This window comes from Pimephales promelas, chromosome 10 (assembly GCF_988280905.1).
Source record: "Pimephales promelas chromosome 10, fPimPro1.hap1.1, whole genome shotgun sequence".
Classification (NCBI taxonomy): Eukaryota; Metazoa; Chordata; class Actinopteri; order Cypriniformes; family Leuciscidae; genus Pimephales; species Pimephales promelas.
The window spans coordinates 21,249,180-21,268,231 of record NC_142778.1 but is presented as its reverse complement, the minus strand read 5'-3'; the positions used below and the strand labels follow the sequence as shown (position 1 = coordinate 21,268,231).

The following is a 19,052-nucleotide window of genomic DNA, read 5'->3' as shown; positions in this document are numbered from 1 at the left end:
TCATTCTGTTTACGCCAAATTCTGACTCTACCATCTGAATGTCTTAAGAGAAATCCAGACTCATCAGACCAGGCAACATTTTTCCAGTCTTCACTGGACAATTTGAGCTCTTTGGTGATCTCTTGAAAATTCTAGCCTCTTTCCCCTATTTGTAGTGGACATGAGTGGTACCCAGTGGGGTCTTCTGCTGATGTAGCCCATCCGCCTCAAGGGTGTGCGTGTGGTGGCTTCACAAATGCTTTGCTGCATACCTCGGTTGTAACGAGTGGTTATTTCAGTCAAATTTGCTCTTCTATCGGGCCATTCTCCTCTGACCTCTTGCATCAACAAGACATTTCATTTTCTCCCACAGGACTGCCACATACTGGATGTTTTTCCCTTTTCACACCATTCTTTGTAAACCCTAGAAATGGCTGTGCGTGAAAATCCCAGTAACTGAGCAGATTGTGAAATACTCCGTCTGGCACCAAGAACCATGCCACGCTCAAAACTGCTTAAATCACCTTTCTTGCTCATTCTGACATTCAGTTTGAAATTCAGGAGATTGTCTTGACCAGGACCACAACCCTAAATGCATTGAAGCAACTGCCATGTGATTGGTTGATTAGATAATTGCACGAATGAGAAATTGAACGGGTGTGCCTAATAATCCTTTAAGTGAGTGTATAAAATAAGTAAAATGCTCCTGTCCAGAGCTATTTTTTCTAGCTGACTAACAAACAATGAACACTGAATGGCTTTCCTGAGGTAAATGCAACATTACAAGACATATCGTTTGTTGTTTTATAGCCATCTTTCCATAGTTAAAACACTGAGTGATTACATGAGACATGATGCAAGATTACACTGAGTTGCACTGTATTTTTCAACAAACCTGTTCATTTCAGGCTGTATGCTAACTAGTAGTAAAGAGGAAGGTGGCTACAAACTGAGGTGGCTACGTCAATCTGTCATGCCACATTAAAGTGCTCCAAAGTGGCATTTATTGTTTGAATTTTGTAATTAAATTAATTAATTGAAAACTGAGACTTTCTCATATCAAAGTAAAACATTAAGCCTATTGTTGTGATTTATTGAATGGGAGGTGTGCTACAAATAACGTTCAGTGAAGATTTATTCACGCGATAAATCAATATTCTCAACCCAGCCCCAGAACTTGTTACAGTAAAGTTTATTGTTGTTTGAAATTATGTTCATGTATCATATATTTGGTGTGTTGCGGGAATTTGTTTATGTTTGTGCTTGTGTAATACGAGCCATCTTACCTGGGTTGTGAATTCGATCCAGAAGCTTTACTGAGCGTGCACTGACCACGCCCCCCAAGTGGAGGAGAAATCCAGGTGGAAAGGAGGTCAACGTGAAGAAAGGATATTCCTGAAAGACAAAGAACAGTGATGGAGGGGTCATACAGACCGGACCCAGGTGACCCACTGGCATTCTAGCAAATGTAACGAAGAGAGGTGCACTTCTGTAATGAAATCTTCACAAACAGCTGAAGATTTTTTACAGCACAGAAATTGAAACCTGCGGGTCGTGCCATTACATTTTCCATATTTAGCAATTACAACACAATACTCATGCAGAAATACAGAGATTCTGACACTTCAGGCTGTTTAACTGGGTAACGACTCTGCGGGGTGCAATACATGAGAACTTAGTAGATGTAAGTGGTTTAAAAAGTGGTCCTCAGTCAAGATGCATATAAACGCATATGGCGGCCCTTATATTTACTTAACTTACATACCACTTAAATGCATAATGAATATCCAAGTCCTGATAAAAAAGCCTGAACTAAATTGTTACCAGGACCTGTTTTTTTCTCATCCATATGAGTGTAAAAACACAGGCTTCAAAAACTCCGGCTCTTCATTTAGGCTACATTAATCATAATTTCAATATTTCACAAGACATTTCACCCCTGGAACAAAACCAGACAAAGATCACAGCAAAATTGTGACGTACAGGTAAACATGAGAGCTTCCTAGCACCAGTCAGAGGTTCTAGAACATTCTCCATGTAAATGGATACATAACGCCCAAACCAATAGTCACAAAACTTATGTGCCATTGGTTTGATAATGATGTCAACAGGACAGTAGAGGAGATGCTGTCTTCCAGTTCAAAGTTCTCAAACAGGTAGGAGTATGGGAAACAAGATAAACGAAAGATTCTACAACCAGAAACATTCGGCATGCCCTCTCCAGACATACCCCTGTCCTAATAAACGCTTCAGAGGATGATGAAACCCCCTGGAATCCAAGTGAAAGAGCGAAAGAGTGGAGAAACATAATTCTCATAATCACCAGTTTTTTGTCATCATGAATATATAAATACATGTAAATATATTGTCTTTGTCTTACTCTCTGCTCCAGTGCTGATTGGGTCTGCTGCCTCAGAAGAGCTTTAAGAGGCCCCGCCTCCTTCCCTGCACTGCCGCCACTTCCCATTCCTGTTGATGGAGAAAAGAGGGAAATTTCATTCATGGGAAATGAAAAATGGCAAAAGATACTTCACTTCAAAAGCAAATAAAGAACGTTATGATATCTCATGCACTCATATTCTGTACATTCACCGCTTCTGTGTGACTATGACTATGTTTATATGCAGATGAATAATCTTATAGGAATTAAAATAGCATTTATTAGTAATTCTAGAAATAATATTGTGAATTCTTGTCATGTAAACAAATTACTCGTTTATATCTGCATATTTTTAAGCGAAAAGGAAATTGATATACTGTAGAAGAGCCTTATGGCCTACATTTAGTTATTTAACTCTTATGTGCTGCTTATACTCTTATGTGGAGCATATATAACTTTTTTATATAGTAACCTACTTTTAACCTAGGCTTGACCAGAAAACCTAAATAAAGAAATTATGAGCATGCAAAAATAGTTAACACACTACCGTTCAAAAGTTTTGGATCGACAAGATCAAAAAATACAGTAAAACAGCGATAATGTGGAATGTTACAATTTCAAACTGTTCTCTATTGTAATATATTTCGAAATGCGATTTATTCCTGTGATGTTAAAGCCGAGTTTTCAGCATCATACCTCCAGTCTTCCGTGTCAACATGATCCTTAAGAAATCTTTTTAATATGATTTGTTACTCAGCAAACATTTCTGATTATTATCAGTTGAAAAGGTCCTTGCTCCATTAAAGTGTTAATTTCTTTAACTAAATCACGTACTGAACCCAAACTTTAGAACGGTAGTTTAATTAATTTGGCGCCTTGATAGCCAATAAGTGACTTTCAACACTCTATTAGGTAGAGCAGTGGTCTAATATAAAGAATTTCATCTTGAATTAGATATATTCACATCCATTTTGAAAACACAAGGCAAACATTATATTCTAAAAACGTAAAAATTGCATTAGTAGGATAAACGCTTAAAGAAACAAATACAAACCCATTGAAAGCATTCAGAGTCTTAAGACATTTTAAGAAATAACATTCATCACAAGCAGTTTCAACTTTACTCATTCACTAGCTTGGAAACTTTATCTAGTCATCACATTTGGACAGATTAAAACAATTAACAAACAGTTTCAGACACACAAGCTCAGAGCCCAGGCACTAGGAAATGAGATTTTATGGAACCAGACAGATGATTGAGGGCCAGTGGTTTGCTTTTCTTGTTTGCTCTTCCATTGGTGGAGGAATCTAACTTCCAGTCAGGCTGAAAAAACATGCAAGTGGGCTTTTGTTAAATCAGAGTGCTCAAAAGAAATTAAACCACACTGCTCCATCAAGTGCATTTGTGGAAAATGTGGGCAAATGAGAGACAGGCATGTTATTCTGCCAGGGGGCAGCACAGCGGTTGGTGTGGTCACATTGGATGCAATCCCCACACCAAGGGTCAAAGGCCACAGGGGCAGCAATGGGTGTGTCCTACCAGAGGCCGCCAGCAGCAGTTCCTCACTGAAAGACACGCTCTTTCTCAGCATGGCTGTGTCTGATTGGCTGATATGGAGTGGGGGAGGAGTTGAACTCCAGGAGGCCATCCCTGGCCGAAAGTGATGGGGCAGATGGACAGAGGGGAGGGATGATGATTCAGACTCAAGGGCGGGAGTACTGGGAGACAGAAATATCCTCGCTGACAGAGAAAGAATGAGAGAGAAGAAGAGTTTTGGAAGGATGGTATGAAGACATCACATGAGGAAAAAATGGGGGTGGGGGGGGGGGGGTGACTGAAATGTAAAAAGAAAGAGGAACTCAGAAAGACAGGGATGCAAACTGATTGGAGGTAAAAATAAATAAATAAATAAATAAAAAGGTCAGAAAGTCAAAAGTTTCCCAGGAATTTATTTCCAGCAGGTTGATTTTGACAGTATACAGTTCATCCCAAATCTCCGACAGAATGACTTCTGTAGTCCCTTTTCAGATCTTATAGTCTGACTTGATTTGACTCCCTCTATGGATCATCACTTAAGACTTTGATTGGTATGTTTTCTAGTGGCGATTTTCTTTTTTAGCTTGACAGACATGGTCACTATAAACTAAAATGTTGTATGGAAACGTAGAACGACATGAGGGTGAGAAAATAACATTTTCATATTTGGGTAAACATGAAGTTCAAACCTTTTCGAAACATTTTATTTCGAAATAACTCTACACTAAGGTAAATTTGCTTAAATAGATTATTGCATTTCACATGAAAACACTAAAAGACTAGGATACAGCAACATTTCATAAATGTCAATGTTTTTTTATGTAAAACTTATAAAGAATGTACAACAGAGGAGAGAAAAGGATGAAGGTAAAATATACACAATATTCATAAATACACCTTGCCCTTTTGTTTCATGTGCACATTGAATCATTGTTTGCTTACTCTTTCACAGGATGCTTTAAGTGATTTAAGAGGAAAGGAGACAATCTTTAGGCATTTTACAATAAAAAAATGAATATTGTTGAATGAATTTAGATGATCAGGTTTCTGTAAATTAGGGTTTCTACACGGAAAAGTATGGAAGCTTGTTTCCACCACAGAATGAAAAATAAAAAAGGTAATTGCGACTTTTTATGACATCATTATTTAGAATTGCGAGATATAAAGTCGCAATTGCATGTTATAAAGTCAGAATTGTGAGATATAAAGTCGCAATTGCATGTTATAAAGTCAGAAATGCATGATATAAAGTCAGAATTGTGAGATTTAAACTATTCTGAGGGGGGAAAAAAGTTAGTCTTTTTTCCCCCTTAGAATTGGCCTGATAACTCGCAATAGGCTATATGCACAGCTGCACTACTTCCTGAACTTCAGCCAGCTCCTTGTTTCCTGCCTGCCATTATTGGCCAAACTTGATTAATTCAGGTGTGTCTGATTATTGTTGCCTTGACTACTGAGGACAAGCACACCTGAATTAATCAATTTGGCCAATAATGGCAGACAGGAAACAAGGGAGCTGGCTGAAGTTCAGGAAGTAGTGCAGCTGGGCATAAAGCTAGGGTGACCACCCGTCCCGCGTAGCGCGTGCGCGCACAGCGTTTGAAGCCCAATTCATGCGTCCCGCAAATTGAGACCGTGTCACGCATAATCAATGCTTGCTCAAAAAAAAAAAAAGGTCGGTCAGTCTATATCCTCGAGACCCAGGCAGCCAAACGTTGTGCCTGAACTCGTTCACGTTCATGAACTCGTTCATATTTTGGGTGAACTGAACGTATTGTTTTACTGCCTGTCCTGATTAACGTGTGAACTCGTTCATTCTGGTGTCTGTGAACGCACGCTCTCTCAGTTTAACTTCGTTCAATGGGGTGCCAGATTTCTATAGAGCCTTCCAGGCGAAAACCCGGCTAAAACTCACCGTAAACAGGGCTTAATATGTAGTGAAAAAAACACCCAATCTGGCAACACAAGCCACCAGTGTCGCACCGCGGCCGCCGTCGACAAAGGCGTCATATGATAATTTAAACGGATTTTATAACGAGGTCGGTGAAGATGGGAGAAATCTTACATTTCTGTGCAAACTTTGAACTGAACTAGTTCATTTTAAAATGTGTGAACTGAACTTTGAACTAGTTCAGAAAGTGAGAACTTCCCCAAGACTGGTTGCCACTCCCACGTGACCTGCTGACTAGGTTGATGTCAACTTTTTCATTGTTGTCATGGCAGCACACCTTGTCGTTCCGTGAACCTCTGGAGCTGTGAGTTTAGACTTTTTTTCGACTTTTTTTAAAAACTGTTCCTGTGGTGTTGAGCAACTATAATTCCTGTTAATCCTATAATTTTATTTTTTTATTTATTTAAAGTGAATTAATTGTAATGAAAAATAAATAAAATTAAATAGCTAAAGTAACTCGTAAGTGGAAGTGCATCTATCAATTCATTGAATGTTTAAAATATTGGTTGGCCTATTCATGAGCATATATCAGCAATTACACATGTTTAGGGAATAGGGCATTATTAATGTATGTGCTAATGAGCAGGTATGTGCTTTTTCTTTTAACAATTATTCATGTACAAACAGTAAGGCAATAGTAACAATTCTAGATATGGGTAAACCACTATCAGAGTCTGCCCGTGGAGTGGGGGCACCGCCGCGCCAAGCAGTGTCCCACATTGTCCCTCAGAAACATACCCCTTGTCCCCCCTTGGGCTTATTAGCAGGTGGTCACCCTACATAAAGCCCATTGCGAGTTTATATCTCACAATTCTGAGAAAAGATGTCAGAATTACGACATATAAACTCGCAATTATGTGTTATAAAGTCAAAATTGCGAGATGTAAACTCGAAATTGTGAGAAAAAAAGATTCTATTCTGATTCGCAATTCTGTCTTTTTTCTCAGAATTCTGACTTCATATCTTGCAATTCTGACTTTATAACACGCAATTGCGACTTTATTTCTCACAATTCTGACTTCATATCTCGCAATTTTGAGATAAAGTCACTATTATTTATTTATTTTTATTTTTTTTCCGTGGTGGAAACAAGCTTCCATAGAAAAGCACACCTCATCTTTGCTTTTCAAAAAAAATGTTTTAAGTTGTGAAACCTTCAGAAAATCACTGAAGCACATTTACGCATCTGTGCTAGCATTGTTGTAATCAAGCACATGATCACCCAATTATCTACTTCACAAAATACCTCTTTCAGAGGCCTCATGTTAAAGCGATAATCCATCCAAAAATTCGAATTCTGTTATCATTTAAGGCCCTGATATACTCGTGCAAAGTTCTTTAGGGGGGTTTAGGGCTAAAACGAAGTTCGAAATACTTCTAAACGACCAGTGATATACTGTTCGTGAACATCCGACAACGCCTAGACTGCTGAGACCTGCGTTTTGATGAATATGTAAATATGTGCTGCACACTTTCCTCTCAATAACAAAATAAACAACACATCAAAATTGAGAAAACAGCATTTTTTTAATAAAGCATAAGAAAAGCACCTGCACAAGCTATGCAATTCGGCACTCTAGTAAAGTCACGTTATGTTAATTATATAGCACTTTATACGATAAATTAAGCAGATTTACCATTTAAAACAGTGTCAGTGTCTTGTTTCATCAGAAGTACAACTTCATTTTCTACTATAAAGCAGCTCTCCAATGTGTTCATGTTTTCACTCACGGACGTCTGACCTCAGCTGACTGAACAGGCCAAATAAACTAGAAAAGACTTCAGCGTGAAAGAAGGCGGAGCCTCCACGCACACCAATTACGTAATCGCCGCGGACCAATGGTACTACAAAGGTGTTTAGCTGTCAGAGCGCTTTGGCAAGCGGTTTCTCAAATTCCCAAAACGAACTTTGTTTTGGTCTGATTATGGTCTAAATGACGTCATGACGACGTATGGTCTAAATATTCGCTTTATATATAGCGGGGCCTTTACTCACCTTCATGTGATTGTAAAAGTGACTTACTTTCTTCTGTGGAACACAAAAGAAAATATTATGAAGAATGTTGGGAAACAAAACAACATTGGACCCCATTGATTTCCCTAGCATGGATAAAAATTCTTAAAATATATATTTTTTTTGTGTGTTACACGGAGGAAATAATGTCATACATGTTTGGAAGGACATGAGGGTGAGTAAATGACAGAACTTTCAATTTTGGTTGACCGATCACTTTTAAAATTTAACCTTTAAAATTTAACCAATTAATAAGTAACTGTTATTTATTCATTGTTATTAATAAATAACAATTAATAACAAACCGAGTATTTAGCATAAAGTTGGGCAGTTTGAATCCATGGAAAGATAAAAAAAAAAAAAAGTACAAAATCCGAGATCACAGCCTTGAGTCAAATAAAAATAAACATTTCACACATGCGGATTAAGAAATAATGGAGGGACAACACAATAAACATAAAATAAATAAACACAAAACTAGACCAAAAATAAATTCAGAGACACTGTGCCCTACACCCTTTGCCTCTAGGCCTTGATACTGGTGTCAGCACACTCATAAAGATTCAAATCAAAGCCCATGGAGAGAGAGAGAGTGTCTGGTAGAGTGCCTTAGGTCAGGTGGGGACGGGTCTTACCGGTTTTGGGGGTTAGGCTGAGCTCGGTGTCAGAGGAGGAGGACTGGCGACTGTAGGACTTGGAGGGGGAGAAGGAGGAGAAGGTTTGTGCTCTCAGAGGGGTGGGGGGTCCTGAGGACAACGGGACGCCTGGACCCTCCTCCCCAAAACCTGGCCTGTCAGAGCAAGGAGTAACACACACTATCAACACACACGGACTCACAGGGTCATACATGAGGTCTGTGCCCGTGTGCGTGTGTTTGAGCGTGTGCATGCGTGTGTGTTTATGTGTGAAGAAGGAATAGAGGTAAAGAAAGAAAGGAGGAAAAGTGATGACTGCTTGCTGCTGAAAGGGTAGAGTGTGAGGATGTCAAGAAGAGACAGGAAAGCACGTGATGTAGTGGGCGGGATAGAAAAAATAAATGGAAAAAAAAAATCCAACACTGTAAAAAAACCAAAAAAAGAGGCAGAAAGCAAATGAGATGAGCAAGAAGCGTGTTTCAGCCAACCAAAGCACAACGCTTTGATAACAAGGGTCGACTACTGCCTTTACAAAGGCCAAAATGTCAAATTCGACAACCCTGCCTGTGAATAAAGGTACGCACGCACAACTTAAAAACACAGAAGCTAAACCCACAGCTCTGATTGGATATACTCCGTGAGTGACAGCTGAATGCAGCTCACTGATTGGTCAGAGGGTTTTTAAAGCTGTAAACGAGGTTGCTTTGGCAGCTGAAGGGAGGGGGGGGGGGGTGTCTGGTGATGTCGTAGCTGTCTGCCAATGAAGAACAAGGGGGTGGTGAGAGGTCCGTGGCAGGGTCATGGGGGTCGTGGGGTACCTGCCTACACTGCCTGGCTCTGGGGGCTTCTGAGCTCCTGTGTCTGGGTTTCATACCGGCGAACAGCAGTGTCGGCACAGAAACGGAGAAGCCCTGAGAAAGACGACTGCTCGCACTGTGAACTGGACTGCTGTGTGTGGAACGACATCCGAGAGTGGAAGGAGCAGCCTGCGGAGAGCTACACACACATTCACCCATATTTCATACATTAAACACACATGCACCTACTGTGTACAGTACAATCACAGAGAACATGGATGCACGTAACACATAACATCGACATGACAAAAACATGCACGCGCACACATAGGGGTGGGAGACAAAACAAACTATTCTCTCAGCATTTCAGTGTTTTCATCATTAATGCCATTTGAAATTCAGCATAAATTCGATACATGAAACTCAATTACTGGCAGACGTTTGCTTTCAAAGGCTCATGTGCGCTTTCTTTGTGTTCATCCTGCAGGGCGCAAAATTAATGTAAACACATTCATGTCGTAAGGACAAACCTAAAATAGTTCTAACGTGGCCTATGATGGCTATATTTTTAGGCTGAACTAACCCTTTAAAGATTCCCACCCCTAAGCAAACACCCAAGGCAGACCGCATTAAAAAAAACGACAGGAAATCCGTTTCTTAAAGGGATACTCCACTTTTTTTGGAAATAGGCTCATTTTACCACTCCCCCAGAGTTAAACAGTTGGGTTTTACGGTTTTTGAATGTATTCAGTCGATTTTTTGATATTTAGAAGAATATCAGTAACCAGACAGTTTCTGGTCTCATAGTAGGGCTGGGTATTGAGACAAATTTCACAATTCGATTCGATTTCGATTCACAAGCTTGCAATTCGATTCGATTTCGATTCGATTCAATATCGATTATTTTGGATATCAGTTACAATAAATGGCAATTTTTCTCAAGGGAATCAAATCTCTTAAATGCTATTAACTATGGGAGTCTAGTTGTAGCTTATAGGCTTCATTAGCCTAATATGAAGGTAATAATGAACTGTTTTGTAGCTATACAAACACTTAAATTACACTTTTATTTATTTTATAATAAGAAGATTATATGAAATATAAACATTTAAATGGTGGCTGTCATAAAACTTATGTTAGCCAGATTTATTCAAATATGCATTAAATATTGAAGAACATTAAGATTATATGCATATGTAATATGGTGTATATATTTAGCAAAATGCTCCTCTCTAGAATTATTTTTTCTAGCTGACTAATGATAAGTTGTCCTCTATCTTTAACACACTTTCAGATGCTCATTCATGTTTATTTCGCGCTGTAAGTGGTATTATTAACCCGGAAGAGAGATCAGCGCTGCTGCTTCTCTTGAGCTGAGCCAGAGCGATCTCACGCCACAGTGCCAAAACGGCAAAACGCTATTTATGTTTTTGAATTTCTAAAGAAAATGGACGTAATTTGAAAACTGAGACTTTGTTTCATATCAATAGTAACAAAGGACAAAGATTATTGCGTTTTTTTGGATGCACGCAGCCGCGATACAATGTCCCATTCATTCAAACGAAACAGGTTGACTAATCGATTCTTGAGATTTAAGAATCGATATCGGTTCGTAAAATGAGAATCGATTAATATCGAGAAATCGATATTTATTACCCAGCCCTATCTCATAGTATATTTTTTTCCTACTATGGAAGTCAATGAGAGCAGAAACTGTCTGTTTACTGATATTCTTCTAAATATCAGAAAATCAGCTGAATACATTCAAAAACGGTAAAACCCAACTGTTTAACTCTGGGGGAGTGGTAAAATGAGCCTATTTCCAAAAAAAGTGTAGTATCCCTTTAAAACCTAGTGAGCTGACTACTTAGACGGCACAAAAAATGCTGTCTAGTTAGACAAGTCACTGCCATTCGAATGTTCTTAGCTCCTTAGAGAGCAACTGGAAAGACAACACAAACACAAAACACAACAGACTCAAGGCAGCACTCCGGATGCAAACCACGGCTAGTTCTGAAATGCACAACTGTACAGCAATTAATCTTAAAGCAGGCGAAAGCAAACGCATGCTACTGCAAGAGAGATGCAGCATGCAGGAGAACGACAGCGAGGGAGAGCAAGAGGGAGATAGAGGACATGCAGGGGAGAACAAGATTGTGGTGTGTTTGTGTGTTGAGAAAGCATTTTTGTAGAAAATATAAAACAGCAACTCATAAAACAAACAAACACACCCTCATACTCATTTATAAATATAAAATCAGAAAACAGTGAGCAACTGTACAGCATTTTCCCATTTTTCGTGTTGCATTAATACCTGTTTAATAAAACCAAATATTAGAACATTTTTATAAATTATTTAGATAAGTTGCTGGGGATAAAAATGTCTGCTAAACAAATAGATGCAAACATAATCATGATACACTACCATTCAAAAGTTGGGGGTTAATAAAATTTACTTTAAAATAAATTAATAGTTTTATTCAGCAAGGTTGTATTAAATTGATAAAAAAAAAATGATATTTCAAATAAAAGCTATAATTTTGAACCTTCTATTCTTTATTTAAAAATTAAGAAAAAGCTATCAGAGTTTCTACAAAACTAATAAGCAGCACAACTGATTTCAACTGCTCAGCAAATCAGCATATTAGAGTAATTTCTTAAGGATCATGTGACACTTAAGACAGGAGCAATGATCACAGGAATTACATTTTAAAATATATTCCAAAAGAAAACTTTTAATTATAACAGTATTACACAAAATTAATGTTTTTACTGTATTTATGTTTTACTTTTTGATCAAATAAATGCAGCCTTGGTGAGCATAAGAGACTAAAAGACCCCAAAGTTTTGAATGGTAGTGTAAAGTGAATGAAAATTCAAAACAAACAGCCTCAATTCTTATTTCATTAAAGGGGTGTAAAACTGCATGAATGTGTTTTGATTTCTAAAATAACAACCTATGTACAAAACATTCATTTCTAATACAAAAAAATTCAATTCTTGACATATTTTCATTTTAAAAGAAATCTAGTCAAATGTACTGCAGATGAACTGAGATAGTTGTAAGAAAAGCAATACAACAACATCCAAATCTTTTTAAAGCTGCAGTCAGTAGTTTTTCCTCTTTGTCGTCATCTCTGTTCGAAATCTGCAATTGCAGTTATTTGCAGAATTATAAACTTTACGTGGGTTGTGCCTCGGCACGGCACAGCGCAGTCAGTCACCGTGCGGTGTGGAAAATGTCATTCAGAATCGCAGATTCTACTTTTTGGAAGTATGACCAACATAAGAATTTTCCGGAAAGTGTCATCTGAACAAGTTACATCTACTTTTGTTCTAACCAACTAAAGGAAAAAAGCATTGCAGTAAATCGCACTGATTACATCTAACGACCGCTTATCATATCACGTCAAACCGTGCAAATTTTACTTAGTTCTCAATTTGTTAATGTAAACACAGGGTTTACACACCTTGGTCAACTTCACATTCAAGGACTTTTCAAGGACTTTCCAGGTCCAATACCCTCAAATTTAATGACTTAATGTGGGGACACATTTGTTGTGTCCAACAATAAACGTTCAGGTACCATCATAGTAGTTTCATCCATGCGTGAACGTCAAGGCAACGTACAAAACAAAGTACCCCACGCGGGAAACACTTAACGTACCGCGTAAATGTGCGTAACTAACGATAATCAAGCATAGCTAGTGTGCATAGACCACGAAGTGTTGGCGAAATAACACATTAGCAGACGGGAATAATATAATATGGATTTTTTTTTTTTTTAAACTTCTATCACAAAATAAATTCAAGCACTTTCAAGGATCTGTATCTATGTATGTTTTTTTTTTTTTCAAAAACTTTCCAGGGCCTTGTATTTCTTTTTCTTGCTTCAAAAACTTTCAAGGATTTCAAGGACCCGTGGGAACCCTGTCAACATCAGCATTGCGTGACTACATGTAACGTCCTTCAGAGATGTATCCTTGTTTTCGCATGGGCCGGTTACAGTCTATTTTTTCTCTAGCCACTCCGAAGTCCAAACGAAGTCTTTTGCATTTTACAACGGGTGAATCTCCAGTTGTCACTGGTGATTGTTGTTTGAACCTTTCTGAATCAGCCAACAAATTGATCAGTTTAATTATATCAAGTGCTGTGAGAAAAGGCTATAAATCTCCACCTCCAACATCCTCTCACACAATATAGCCTACTTGCCGAGACTCTTCTTTATGTGTCCAGACGTGACGTAATGACGCACAGACATGCTTGAATCTCCCGCGGAAATCCACCAGTAACACTTGAATTAAAAAAAAATATTACAAGCTTACCGTTTTCAATCGAGCTAAGGCAAGCAGATAGTTTTGAACACTGGCTGGTTACGTACGTCATTTTGGATAATTTCTAACCCAAAAAGTTACAGACTGGAGCTTTGAAAAATAATGCAAGACTTGATACTAACATGCACATATGCATAAATAGTGGCACTGTATCTTTGATTTTGGAAAAGAGGTGGTTTGTGTGTTGTGACACTTACTCTTTTATGTCTTTTGAAGGAGAGGAGTTGCTGGGGAGTGTGGCTGTGGCAGGGAGTGTGCTGATTTTCTCAAGTGTGCAGGCTGTCCCGATGGCACGAACCACTAGGCCTGATTCCCCTTCCAGATCAAAACACTGCAGGTACCCAACCACTGCATTCCCTCCCATCTCCAGCACCTTCAGACCTATCTTCCTCTGCAATTCACCTGCAACAGAAACAAGTATGCATTTACACACACACCACACGAGCCAAGAAAATATTGTCAGGAGCGTCTCAGATTGCACACAGTGACACAGTAAGTTGTCTCTAAACATGATCTTGGCCAAAGCAACTTAAAGTAGAATTATAAGACTAGATCAATATTGTGAAGTACAAATGTCCTAGACAAATGTTTCCACTGAAAAAGTGTGAGAAATGACATATTGGGCAAATACTCAATAATATTGGGCAAATCCATTTGGTTTGTTAAAAGTAGCAACGCACAAAACAGACAGCTAGGTTAATGTACGTTTATTGATGGATATAAATTCTGCTTTCCCCTAAACTTTGTTTAATGCGAGTGCTGTATGCTCTAATATGACCAGTCATTTACGCCGTCATCAGCGGGTGTTTACAGCAAGCAAGTGCAAATGAGACATGAAACTCATTGCACACACATAGAAGTTCCACACTTGCAGTGTTTAAAACAAGACTGTATTCATTCAGTGCACATGTGTAGCGAAACGAAAGACCCGTACCAAAATATTTCAGTATGAATGCGTCTACCGTTACACCCCTACTAGCAACTTATGAAAACTATTGGAACAATGCATATCTCCTACGTATATCTTTCGGTCTGTCTTACACTGTTTGTGTATAGGTACCTGACATGAGAAAGATGAGTCTCTGTCGGGCCTCGTTGGATGCACGAGGGGTTCTGATACGGTCGATCCACTGGTACTCTGGATCCTCATTCACCACAAGCTCTTCCACAAAGCCATGAATCATAGCGGCCCGGTAACATCGGGGAATGGAGGTTGCTGAAGAAAAAAAGAATGGGTCTCATTCACTACTGCGTGGATTATTTCGTGTATGGATTCATTACTTCAATGAGCTCATTTTATTATAGAATTTTATATATGGATTATATAATACAATTAATGCCACATAGTTCAATATAATTATTGTTGTGTTAGGATGAAATATAACTTCGTTACACTATTATAAGGCCACACAGAGCAAGTGCTTTTTGCATTAGGGCTGTAGTCAACCAAAGAAATCCTTAGTCGACCAAAGTCTTGTTCTGCGCAGCGATTAGTCAACCAAAAAAAGAAGACGGAAAAAAAGATTTTTTAACAATTGTCATTAAGCATTTATAAAACAACAACGAAAAAACATCAAAAATACATAAAACTATAATAATAATACAATTCTTTGCAAATTAAGTGATTTTTTTTAAATGCAAAGTGAGGAGCTCTGTAGGTCTGTAGTGACAATCATAATCGCGCACCTGACCACACCACACGCTACAAAAAAATAATGAAAAACCCTAACAAAAGCTGTCGTTTATACAGGCTGTATATTCTTCTTTACTTTCAGAAATATGGGTTAACTTTCGTCCAGCCGATCTAGGCGTTTTAAAACAAACACACAAAAAACCCAAATAGCCTATCAAATCAATATAACAAATCAATAATAGGCTGTAGGACCGCATATAGGTTTATTTTCGTTTCGTTCCATTATTTAGGTTATTTTCAAATGCGTAAAGTGTACGAATAAAAACAAAAACATATCAAGAAAACACAATCTATTGAGTCAGCATTATACATGATAAAGCCATTAAAGGGACTGCTCACGTCTTTTGCGCGCTCAAGTTCGATTTCAAATGTAGGTGTGCACTCGTAATGGAAGCAACGCGGTCGCGGCCACGCCACATCATGATAAAAACATATAGTGTATAAAAGCATAAAAAGCAAAACAAGTAGCGTTCTAACTGAATGAATACAGCAGCTAAACTACCAATATCCCTCACTGAGCGCGAACCGAGTGTATTATGTGTGCGCGATAAACTGTGGCGCTGTTACAAAATAGCCTAAATTACAGCATTTAAAATTTGTGATAAAACATAGGCTAATTATATTTAGAATACAGTAATGTATAACTGTTTATAAAGGAAAACATATCAAGGAGTAAACCATTGAAAATGTATTTCAATTGATTAAAAAAGAAAAAAAAAAATGCAACTGATCAACCAGTAAGAATGTCAGTCGACCAAGACGGCATCGACCAATTAGTCGACTAAACGACTAAAGTTGACAGCCCTATTTTGCGTATGTGTGGTTTCAGTTGTTCCTATATTTGTTTGTAAATTTAGAAAAAAATGTGTGATTTGTTCTTAAAATCTTTGGTACATAAATGGTGAATGGACAGGAGGCAATGAAAGCAGATGATATAGATACTTACTACAGAAGAATTTGACCCCACATGAAGACTGTCTGAAGCGGTTCAGGTCATTGAAGAGATCCACCTTCACCAGCACATTAATTTCCCCTCTTATACCTAAACACAAGCATGTCATTACAACAAAACAACTCACAACTCTTCGATATTACAGAACAAGCCCGTTTTCAGACCTGTAGATTGTTTTCTTGCTTTGTTCCGAAACAGGGATTAAACTGTTTCATTTTCTTCTGGGTTTTGCTCGCCTTTACAAGGCAACATTTCTAAACGGACCAAAACTTGTTAATACAAGTCACATGCGAGTAGTAACAGGTCCTCTCAATTGGTCAGTGTGCACCTGTTTATTTTCCGGTATTCCACCCATAGCGATCATCCAATAAACAGCTTCAGAGGCTTATTATGGTTTTCTATTTTTATGCATTTTGGCCAGTTGTTCTTAAATATGTTCACCTGACCCAATTTTAATTTCAGTCTATGATTCATATTGAGAGGCATTAAGGAATACTCCACCCAAAAATGAGTTTCTTTCTTCTGCTGAACACAAAGGAAGATATTTTGAAGAACGACTGCAACTTTGGCACCATTGACTTCCATAGTAATTTTTTTTCCTACTATGGAAGTCAATGGTGCCAAACAACAGTTTGTTTCCATTCGTTCTTCAAAATATCTTCCTTTGTGTTCAGCAGAAGAAAGAAACTCACACAGGTTTGAAACATTTTCAATTTTGGGTGGAGTATCCCTTTAAGCAAGCTGCTTTTTACGCAACGTATGTAATTACTCATCATATATTGTGATACAAATTTGGGTTCAGACTTCTGTCTCACTACAAGCAATCACCACTGAAGAGTTTGTTTTTAAGTAGGCCAAGAAGACCTCGTTCAGGCGATCGGACCGATTGTTTTGGTCTAGATCTGAGCGCGAACTAATGCCTCTTGAACTGAACTATGGAAGAAAATGTGCCAGGTTCCAAAACAAACGCTCCAAACGAGCCAGATGTGAAGGAGCCCTAATTTTGCTTATGGATACACACCATGTATAGTGTCATAAATGGGGAGCCAGCCAGAGATGACCGTAGCAGCTTCACTGCAGAGCAATGGATCAATGTCAATGTACACCTTTCCAATAGCATCATTAGCGCTGTATGTGTCATGGTCAAGAACAGTTATCTGCAATGGCTCATCCTGCAAATCTTCATCATCCACCTGAAGGAAAAAGAAAGATAAACATAGGAAATATACTCCATAAAAGTCCAAACTATAGCAGGAAAAAGAAGGAAGACCTTACCTCGAATTTGAACCACTCAGAATTCCACTGAGGATTCAGAGACTTGGGGTACACTTCCGTTTTAAATGTTGTGTTACCGAACTTCACCTGTGGAACGAAACTTTATAAATGCTGATTTGCGATATAACAAGGGCTGTTCCTCAAAACATGAGCTGGATAAAGCAGCATTTTTTTAACTAAGGTGCAGAGCAGAGTGACTTTATTAAAGCTACAATATGTATATATATTTTTTTTTTTTTGCCGCTAGAGGTCGCTTACAATAACAAAGACGTAGCTTGATAGCCCACAAGCGGAATTATGGAACTTGTCGTCATGACGAAGCATCTAATAATGTTTATGGATAAGTGAATACATTGATGTTTTTAACATGACTGCGACTGCTAATGAAAGACACATATCAGTGCCACACACACACACACACAAGTCCCGCAGGACATTTAATTCAACCAAACTACCCACAAGTTCTGAATTACTACTCACACAGGTCAGTTTATTTGACGAATCAAACTTATGAGGTAACGCAATATGAATGATTATATTCTAATATTTCATCATGTTGAGCTATTTAACATTCATTAGTTTTATCTACATTTGCTCACCTGTCTAATAAAAGTACATACAAGAGTGGTGTCTCTGTTAAGTCAAAGTTTATCACAGATGAGGAGCTCTCGGCATCTCGAAAACGCCACGCTGATATTGATTTTTGTTTTAGTTTGCCTTTTGTCACAAAGTCTGCTTGCCATGGTCCATAATGTTTGAACAAAACAACAACAGCGTTAGCGTTCCGCTAGACGTAATGTAGTTATACAAGTCTGTCGCCATGGTTACAACAGCAGTACAAGTGGAAACCAGGGATAACGCGGATATTACGTCATTGACAGGCGACCAGCGAACAGGGAGTCAGAAACGAAACATTATTTAAAACTGGAATTTCTCTGAAATTAAAAATCTTTGGGAACTTTTGGGATATTGTAAGTACACAACTGCCGGAAATATATCACATTGTGCAAGTGATTTTTGGATATTTTATTACAAAAATCGTACATATTGTAGCTTTAATAGATAGGTGCTCAACTGACCTCCACGAAGGCATCTGTGAGATCGCTGGCACGGTCCATGACGGGCAGGTGCCGCCCTGCAACAATCTTCGCCTTTAACTTCCCAGGCATTATTCCTCTAATCTTATTTAAACACACATAAACACAAACATTCTGTTTCCACACTGGATCAAGGCTAAAAAGGAACAAATAAAACAGATCATAAGCAACCTGGCCCACATACTGTACATCCATACTGGGAACATGTAAACACAACAGGTGCTTTTGACAGATTAGACTAGAGGACAGACAGAAGGGCCAGGGACTAATAAAGCAGATATAGGCTATGGTGTGTTCAAGTCCTCCTGGGAAATTCATATTTAAGAAAAGGGAATTATTGTTTTTATGTCAGATGTGTCCAAGTCACTTTCATTGGAGCAAAATGGTAGGTCTACATGTACATTATAT

At 38.3% G+C, this 19,052-nt stretch overlaps 1 protein-coding gene across 19 annotated transcripts in view; it reads right to left on the bottom strand.

Moving 5' to 3' along the window:
- Window positions 1-19,052, bottom strand: part of c2cd5 (C2 calcium dependent domain containing 5) — a 60,258-nt gene that overhangs the window by 40,470 nt on the left and 736 nt on the right. For 8 of the 19 annotated variants that reach the window (XM_089135461.1, XM_089135463.1, XM_089135466.1 and 5 more), the window contains exons 2-12: window positions 18,627-18,728; window positions 17,548-17,634; window positions 17,294-17,465; window positions 16,267-16,362; window positions 14,688-14,843; window positions 13,825-14,029; window positions 9,319-9,492; window positions 8,497-8,651; window positions 2,360-2,448; window positions 2,210-2,248; window positions 1,266-1,374 (exon numbers count right to left, since the gene is read on the bottom strand). In XM_089135461.1, the coding sequence (XP_088991587.1) occupies window positions 1,266-1,374; window positions 2,210-2,248; window positions 2,360-2,448; window positions 8,497-8,651; window positions 9,319-9,492; window positions 13,825-14,029; window positions 14,688-14,843; window positions 16,267-16,362; window positions 17,294-17,465; window positions 17,548-17,634; window positions 18,627-18,716 (1,372 nt within the window). In that variant the 5' untranslated portion in view covers window positions 18,717-18,728. Of the gene's footprint in view, window positions 1-1,265; window positions 1,375-2,209; window positions 2,249-2,359; window positions 2,449-3,899; window positions 4,101-8,496; window positions 8,652-9,318; window positions 9,493-13,824; window positions 14,030-14,687; window positions 14,844-16,266; window positions 16,363-17,293; window positions 17,466-17,547; window positions 17,635-18,626; window positions 18,781-19,052 lie in introns of all 19 variants that reach the window. The other 11 variants (XM_039654457.2, XM_039654459.2, XM_039654460.2 and 8 more) reach the window with 7 other exon arrangements.